At 32.0% G+C, this 9700-nt stretch overlaps 1 protein-coding gene across 1 annotated transcript; it reads left to right on the forward strand.

Annotated features, from left to right (window-relative positions):
* The first annotated feature begins 320 nt into the window (after positions 1 to 320).
* LOC150032679 (uncharacterized) lies at positions 321 to 2855 on the forward strand. The gene is made up of 2 exons (XM_090306982.1): positions 321 to 821; positions 2808 to 2855. Exons 1-2 carry the CDS (start codon positions 321 to 323, stop codon positions 2853 to 2855), a joined length of 549 nt encoding a protein of 182 aa, XP_090163108.1.
* Positions 2856 to 9700: the final 6845 nt, after the last annotated feature.

Genomic DNA, 9700 nt, shown 5'->3' on the forward strand with positions numbered 1-9700 from the left:
AAAAGTTACTTTTACACTAGACCGTCTAGCTAAGATTTGTGGATAGGATAATCAGTCAATATGGAGCCCTAGTGTAGATAGTGTCGAATCGGAACTCGAGGTTCACTTCAAAATTTTGGCCTAGTTTTCAGAAGGCTATGGGCACTAAATTGCATTTGAATACGACTTTTCATCCGCAAACAGATGGACAATCAGAAAGAACTATACAGACACTGGAAGATATGTTAAGAGCTTGTGTACTACAATTCAAAGGAAGTTGGGATACGCACCTACCGTTGATTGAATTTGCCTACAACAATAGCTACTATTCTAGTATCGGAATGGCTCCCTATGAAGCATTGTACGGCCGACCTTGCAGAACCCCAGTATGTTGGAATGAAGTCGGAGAACGACAATTATTGGGTCCAGAATTAGTTCAACAAATAACAGAGAATGTGAAACTTATCAGGGATAATCTTAAGGCGGCCCACGATAAACAGAAGAGCTATGCTGATAAGCGAAGAAGAGAACTAGAATTTAAAGTCGAAGAACGGGTATTTCTTTGGCTGTCCCCATGGAAAGGAATTCTTCGATTTGGGAGAAAAGAGAAGTTAAGTCCACGTTATATCGGACCATATGAAATTGTAGAACGAGTTGATCCAGCAGCTTATAGGTTGCAGTTGCTGATGGAGCTAGCTCGTATTCACGACGTATTTCATGTGTTGATGCTGAGGAAATACGTGCCTGATCCTATGTACATACTAGAAACACAACCGGTACAGCTCAAAGAAGATTTATCTTACGAAGAGGAGGCCATCGAGATCTTGGATTGGAAAGACCAGGTAATCAGGAATAAGACAATTCCTTTGGTAAAGGTGCTATGGCATAATCATGGAATCGAGGAAGCTTCCTGGGAACCTGAAGAGCAAATGAGGAAGAGATATTCTCAACTTTTCAAATGACATATAAGGTAAATTTCGAGGACGAAATTTCTTTTAAGGGGGAGATGATTGTAAACCCCTAACTTAGGTACCCTAGATAAGCATATTTAGCCAAAGGAATGTTATAATACATATTTATTAAGTAGAAATTCATGTTTGTTTATAGAGATTATGAAGGACGGGAAGGCAAATATGTTAAATGAAGAAACTCAATCATTAATCTGGCTGGAGGCACTAAGTGTGGGGTGACGTGACAATCTACTCTTTGAACTCAGGAAGCGGCAAAAAGATTAAAAATGAAGTGAAACTCCAAAAGCATAGTTTCGGCAATTGACAAGAGCAAATTTAGCGAATTCGATGCCATTTGAAAGCTGGGAGAATCTAGTTTTCAAGGTTATCCTGCCGGAGAAAGATTGAAAAAGGAGAAGAACAAAAGTGGAGAATTTGCAAAAGAGGTAGAACCTCGGATTAATCAGGGCCCGAGGTAAAGATTGGAAGCTTCAGGTCAAACTACAAGAAATTTTTAGCTAAAATTCTAAGATAAGAAAGAAAAAATCAATTCTAAGCAAGTTTGTAGAATAAAGTCTCTTGAGAAGAGCTCTAGATTTTGAGTTATGAATTTTAAAAGTTATAATAGGGAATCGGTGCATAAGCAGACAGCTGCTTGGGATGAACAAACAACCAGTTCACCGTGGGAGTTATAGCGAGATATAGGGATGAGGATCTCGCCAATCTCGCTCTAGAGAATCTCACCAATCTCACTCTAGAAGGAAATCTCGCTGGGAATTGGGCTGAATATCACTGGTAAGGTGAGTATCGCTAGGATGAAAATCTTCTAGGAAAAGCTTAATCTCGCTCTAGAGGATCTCACTAGTATCGCTCTAGAGGATCTCGCTGGTATCGCTCTAGAGGATCTCGCTGACCTTGCTCAGGGGGATCTCGCTAGTAAAGCTGTCTGTGTTTATGAAAGTTCCTTTAATAAATGAATTGATTGAGGTATTTTACTAAGAATTCTAAGTAGTTTAACCGAAAATTATATCTTTTCAGGCCAAGAAGAGCTGAGGGAAGCGTATAAACCATTAAGAGCCTGACGAACTGTGAGTGACTAAATAAACTTAAGGTTTCCAATACTTATGCATATATGATCAAGTAAAGCACAGTGACATTAATGATAAATTTATACTTCCTCAAGCAACAAATGGTTAGAGAATAACATAACGCATGTTTTCCGGCTTGTATGTGTGTAACACAGGCCAAGGTATGTCGTGTAACCATTACAAAAGCTATGTTTCTGATTTTTATATATGCTTCCTAAAGGAAGGCTATGAGAGAATGAGTTCTTATGTAAATGAGTGGCAATGGAATAGTTCTTGTGTAAATACTAGGCAGAGGAACTTAATTTGATGTTACAAAATACACGTGTGATACCGAAAGACATTTGAGAAGGTACTTGGCCAATTTGATACCGAAGGACATTTGAAAAGGTATCTGGCCAATTTGATACCGAAGGACATATGAGAAGGTATCTTAGTAGCTCGATACTGAAGGACAAATTTGAGAAGGTATCTGAGCAGAAGTACCTAAGATATGGTGGTACTTAGTATGGCCACGTGCACATAGGCAGTTATGAATGAAAGACCGAAGTATGGGTCTCTTGGCCAGTAATAAACGTTTGGGAGCTAGAGCATTTAGGCTCGTTCTCAACTAAGGAATAATAATTTTTAATGATGTCTGAGAATGGTTTAAAGCTACATTTCGAGACAATTGCTTGAGTTTACTCATTGGTATATTTACATGTTTATAGTGATATTATGTTTGTTGCTTTACGATTCTATAGTCACTCACTGGGCTTTTAGCTCACGAAATTTCTGTGTTTTCCCTTCTCAGGTATGGGTCAGATTCCTCAGGGTTGATCCTGCTGCTGCTTGCCACTAAAAGACTCGGCTTATTGAGAAGATTTAGGTTATTGATCTGTCTATGTACACATGTTTTGAGAGGGAATAGGGCTCTATTAGAGTTGTTTGGGCCATCTGTGAACGTTTCATCTCTTAGATGTTATATCATGGTTGCATGCATGTGTTATATAATATTTTGTAGAACCTTAGACTATCCATTGGTGATCTAAAACTTTTTTACTTGATTACATTTAAAATAAGTTCAAAATCACATATACAAAAGGGAAAATTACCTTTTTTAAGTCTCCAAGTTTGGAAGAATATGTATATATGGTTATTGAATTTTCAAAATGTATGCTTTTAATCATCTAGATTTTAAGAATATGTGCATTTTGTCCCTAAATTTTCAAAAGATAACTTTTTACTCTTTGAGATTTTAAAAATAAGTTAAAAAGGTATATGCAATATTCTTTTGTTGTAGCAGGGTCTACACAGGAGATGGGTGTAAGTTTGTCACTTAAAAAAGCTTGAGAACTAAGAAAGTATGTGTTTTCAAAGCCAAGAGACCAAACGCATCCAAGATTTAAAACTCAGAGAATAAAAAAGTATTTTTTTCTAAATAATTTTTCTTTTAAAGTCTAGCTAATAGGAAGAAAAGTATCGTAATTCTTTGTAAATAAGTAAATAAAAATAAAGGAAAACAACAAACGAAAAATAATTAAATTGGAAGATATAATAATATCAAATTTGTAAATTGCCAAAGAAATATAATTGACATATGGATGTGTTAGCGACCTAAAGGTTTGCAGCTCAAAATCCCCTACTCTTACTACTTTTTCTTAACAAAAAAAAAAATTCGTGCAAATTAAAAGTTAAAAATACTATAATAACTCATTGGTTGTGTTGTTACCTTTTTATTTCTTTTCTATTTTCATTTTTATACTTTTTAATGGCATAAACAAATGTACTAAAATTGAAAGTAGATGCTAAGTTTTCTAAACATGGATCGTGAAGTTTTTCAAGCTTTTCGATTAAAAAAATCCTTCTTTAAAAAAAAAAAACAAATGTAAAAGTAGATGCTAAGTTTTTTGGTCTCTCAAGGATCGTGTGTAGAAGGTTCTCCAAGGATGGAAAGAAAAATTCTTTTCTCTTGGTGGTAAAGAAGTCTTGATCAAGGCTCTAGCACAAGCCATCCCCACTCACACTATGAATTGTCTCCCACTACCTAAAGGCATTTTGTTAGCATAATTACTAGAAATCTATATTGAATAGATTAACCCTAAGATCATTCATACCAAATTGCCAAGAATAATTAACGTATAAAACTTCATTTAGAGATTGATGGTAGCTTCAAGATGATGATAACTTTAAGATGACTATTGTCAAAAATAAATTTTAATGTTCATTTCAAATATACTCATTATCTTGATCATACACAATAAAACTTGAAATTTAAATATAATAATTAAATAATAAGAATAAGAATAATAATGTAACATTAAATTATTATAATAAATTAAAAAAGAGGCTAACAGGATAAGAACGAGGATTGGTATGTTAGATTTGGAAGAAAAAAAAGAGAGAGAGAAAAAAGGACTAAACACATAAATGAAATTTTACATAGGGGTGTGGAGCCGCAGTTATTTGGGTTGGAACTGGAAGAACATTAAAAGGCCCGACAGAGAAAAGAAATAATATAGCAAAAGCTTTAGAATATTCAAAATAAAAAATTATAAAATTTTTGGAGATGCAAGGTATCAAACCCCGTACCTCTCGCATGCAAAGCGAGCGCTCTACCATGTGAGCATGTGAGCTACATCCCCATTTGCTTTAATGTGAAGATATTTATTTTTAATAATCAATAATTAAGCAATACTTTTCTATTTCTCAATTATTACAATAGTATATGTATATTTAAAAAACCATAATCCTTCTACTTCATCCAATTTGGAAAAAATCTTGAGCATATAGTACACATATATTTTTTAAAATTATGAAAGAAAAAAGCCACCCAAAAAAGTTTGGAGCGCAAATGGGATGAAAAGAAGTAAAAAGAAAATGATAATTAGAAGAAGATGATTACGACTATTAGAAGAAAAAGAAAACTCGTATTGTTGTTGATGAAAAGAAAAGCACACTTTGATGTTTTGTTTAAATTCCATCCCGATTAAGTGACGTTGTAATCATGTAATTCTACAAAAGTTGCATGACGAAGATAAAGAACTTTAAAATAAAAATAAAAAAACAACAACACATCATTAAAAATCAAGAAAAGAATCGTTTAAAAAGATGTTTGATTATTTGATTATTCAAGAAGTTATTTAAATATGGGATTCTGAAAATCGAAAGATTTAAAAAGTGATTTTGTATAACTTTTTAAAGGAAAATCTAATTACTAAACACATAAATCGTTTATGATATTTTTCAAATTACTTTTATATACTTCGAACATGATCCCAAATGCAACCTAGCTAAGTAAGTTTTATGAAATAAATGAAAAGTTACAATAGATAATAATGAGAATTGTTGTATTCTCTTAATTTGAAGGTTAAAAAGTATAATTCTTACAAATTGGACAAAAACTGAATACTCTCGACTCTATGTTGCCTTTATTACTTGTTAGATAATACTAATATGGAAGTAGCACAAAAAAATTTACATCTAATATTCATGAATTTTCAATTTTGCATATTCATGTCTCGAGCTCATTTGTACATAGAGATGTCTCATCCGGGATTCCCCGATTAGGTGGGGAATGGGGGAGGGGGTGGGGGAAAAAATTCTCCATGAGCTAAACGGGGAACAAGATGGGGAATTCCCGCCTCGATTAGCTTTTACTTATTTATTTAGTATAGTTATCTAATGTTATGTTATTATTATTATTATATAAATATTACATTTAAATTTCAAATTTGATTATTTATTGGGAAAGATAATGAATAGGTTTAAATTTAGATTATATATGTGAATAATTTTATTTATATTTATTTTTTTCTATTAAAAAAATTAATTAGCTTTTTTAGGCCAAAATTTGAGTAATTTGTCTTTAAATTAAAATTTTCATATAAAACTAATAAATAAGAAATCTAGTGATAAAGTTAATTATTTAATTAAAATTTGCTCACATTTGTGATTTAAATTAATTGGCTTTTTACCAAAAAAAAAAGTAATGGGAAAAAATTCTCAGCTGGAAATCCTCACCCCGATCCCCGTGGAAAATTTCATGGGAATGAGGGATGAAATGGGGAACGGAGACGGGAATGGGGAATGGCATCCCCGACCTCGCTCCACCTCATGGACATCTCTATTTGTACAACCATCAAGACTTTTTTCCTTTCCATGAGGAGAAAAAGAGCACCTTGTTTAGCAATGATTTACTCCATTATATATGAGAATTCATACTGCTTCGAATGTAATTCCAATTTATTTTGAGATTTTTAAGCTGTACAACCCATTAGTCATCCTTTGATTTTTTTTTTTTTATCTAATCACACATACATGTAATTAAAATCTTAGAATGTTCATTTTGTTCCTATATATTTAAGTTTAGTTCAATTTGGTCAACATATTTTAAAGTTTTCATTTTGGTTATTGTACTTTTATCTTTGGTTCATATTGATCCTTGAACTTTCAAAAAGTGACTATTTTAGTCTCTTAAAATGAAATAAGAATGAAAATGAAAAGAACAAAATGGTCACCTTAAAATAGTGCAAAGATCCAAAAAAATATTTTCTAAATATAGGAACCAAAATGCACATTTTAAAAACATAGGTACCAAAATAAAGTAAAGCAATGTAGTATTAAAACAAAAAACAACTCAAAATTTAGTGCGATTAAAATTTGAGTTTCAAGGAAGAAAGATGAGAAAAGGTAGAGATAGAGTTTTGGCATGACGATAAATAGCTTGTCTTTTTACTTTCAACGATTTTGTTTGATATTTCTCCCTTTCTTTCATGTGGGGGATTGTTGGATTTTTATAATAAAAGAAAGTGAAATATTTGAATATTGAAACATAAACAAATTGGATTGAAATATCAAATTAGAAGAAGCTTAATGTATAAATTTAACATGTATGAAAGTTAAAATTATAATTTCTTCAATTTGAATGAGATATGTTTGATTTTTGTAAAGTAACAACTCAATTAAGTTAAATTTAACAATTGTTTCAATTTTTTGTATTTATTTGATTTATTTTGTATTTTGGAGAGTTACTAAATTGCTAGCCTATAAATAGGAACTTGTTTCTTCATTTATAATATCTCATTCAAATAGAAGAGCTCTCTCCTTTCTTTCTTTTGTTATTTAGTTGAGCTAAGAGCAAGTACCCAAGAGTTCCGCCAGATCTGAGTAGTTTAAGTTTGCAGTTCTATCGGAGTTAGTTGTTGTATCCTACTGAGACGATCGCTATAGCCTGCTTACAATCCGTGTAGAGTGAATAATTGTCTTTAAGACAATGCTTATCAGAAGCGTGTCTCGACTACATTTTTGAGTTTCCAAATATTTTGAGATTCTTTTAAGTTTTTTATTATTTCCATTTCTAGGCCTTGTTACATAATCTGACTTAGTTTGAGTTTGAATATTATACATTGAGCACGTTGTTTCTAGTTGAGTTGAAATCAAGTTGTTAGTGTATTCAGTTCTTATATACTATTTTTCCCAACAAGAAGTGCCTAAATAAGATACTTTCCAAGTCAGTAGAACGCGATTAGAAAATCGATGGGTCAGGTTAATGGGTATGTAGTCCCAATTTGTCAATAATAGAAGATACCAAGCAAAACGAATAAGGGAGTTTGCTAGTGTATTCGATTTTCTTATATACTATTTTTCCCATCCATCAAACTCTCGTCTGTTCGATTTTTTCAACCCAACTTCTGACCTGACTTTCAACCTCCACGACTTTGCACTATTTAATTTTTCATTGTCCGAGGATTTTCCAACATTAATTTGAGCTTTCAAGATTCTACGATAAAAGCTTCACTTTTACAAAAATACTCATCAATGTATTTTTGGAGAAGTGAGTTAAATCTTTTTCTTTTTTAAAATAAGATAACAAGTATATTGAGTCTGTTTGTCCTAGTTTTTTGGGCATCCATTGTATTTAAAGTAAATTTGGGTATGGTTGAAGTAAATTTTGAAAAGAGCCATCCTCGTACTCTTAAATCTATACTCTCCATTTTTCTACACAAAAATAATTTTAAAAAAAATTAATTGCCACATGACAATTTTTATGAGTGCAGGTGACCCATTTGGAAATAACCTAAGTCCATTTTTTCCTCTAGAAAAAATTGTCAATTTCAATAGTAGAAATTAGAAATCATCATTGAAATGGAACTGCTCACTATACCAACTCATTAATGGTTTAACCCAAAATTGCCGACTTGGTAATTTTCTATGCTATTTGACACTTTTTTTTTTTTTTACCAATTCAAACAGTTTTTAATCCTAATTGATAGAGACTATTTTAAAGTTTTATGGAAAATAAATGCACTAATATTGAACATTTGGAAGTATATAGACTAAAATGATTCAATCATTGAAGTACTACAACCAAAATGATATTTCAACTTAATTTTTATTTTTTTTCAAATATATATTTTCATTCAGAATTGACACCATTTTCAAATTCTGAATTCAAATTTCAAGTTTAGATGGGCGCCAAGGTTGTTTTCAAATATGTTTTCATTTTTTTTTTATTGGATATCAAAAACAAAATTTTCGAATTACCTAATTTTCTAATAAAAGGGATCGAATAGATAATTTTTATAAACCTGGGTTTTTTTTATTAAACAATAATAATGTAGCTGAAATTGAAATAATTTAATTTAAATAATCTTCCAAATTGTGCGGGGATTACTTAGTTGGGAGAGCGTCAAACTGAAGATCAAGGTTGTGTGTTCGATCTACGCTCATTGCATTCTTTTTTCTTCCCCTTTATTTTAGACACTTTTTCCCCTTCCTTTCCCTTTATTGTTGTTGTTTTTCTTCTTCTTCTAAATATCACATTTTCGTGATTGTATAATAAAAAACTCAAAATTTATGATGTTATCAATTAATATTTTATAAGCGAATAGGTTTAGGGCCTGTTTGGATTTACTTGTATTTTTCAAAAAACACATTTTTATTTAAACACTTTTGATAAAACCCGATAAAAAAAAAACTTGAAAAACTAGTTTGATTGATTGCCAAACACTTCAATTTTTTTCAAAATAATTTATTTTTAAATTAAACACTTGACAATGTATTCCAAACACATCATTAGACCGTCCATTGGTGATCTATAACTATTTTCACTTGATTACATTTAAAATAAGTTGTTTCCAGCCACCTAATGGCATTTGCAATAAGATTAGTTAGCAATATATCCGGTTCTAGTGGGGCTCTACTGTTGATAAGAGCAAGATTTATTGGTGAAGCTGGAAGCAAATGTGCAACAGAAAGGAGGAAGCTGACCTTAGTTTCAGGGATCTCATTATCCGGCGATGTTGGCCAAGCAAAGTTGGAGTATCTTTAAACGTCCTAATAGGCTCCTTTTTAGCGTCCTTTAAGGTAAGTATTTCAAAACTGGGGATTTATTGTATGTAGGAGCACGAAGTAATATGTCTTATGCATGGAGAAGCATTCTATAGGGGAGACAATTATTCAAGCATGGCTTCCGATAGAGAGTGGAGGATGGTAAGCTTATCCAAATTTCATGTGTCCCATGGATACCTAGGGATGGTTTTCGAGTGCTTGTGCATGTTCCCCCTTCTCTTCATGAGCACAATGTGACTTATTGTTTTTCTAAATCTGGTGGGTGGAACATGGAAGTCATTCAGGAGTGTTTCCTTCATGATTATGTTGAAGCAATTTTTCAAACCATGCTACCTAGAGATCAACAAACAACGA

Source organism: Benincasa hispida, chromosome 11, assembly GCF_027475165.1.
Source record: "Benincasa hispida cultivar pf3 chromosome 11, pf3_genome.v1.1, whole genome shotgun sequence".
Lineage (NCBI taxonomy): Eukaryota > Viridiplantae > Streptophyta > Magnoliopsida > Cucurbitales > Cucurbitaceae > Benincasa > Benincasa hispida.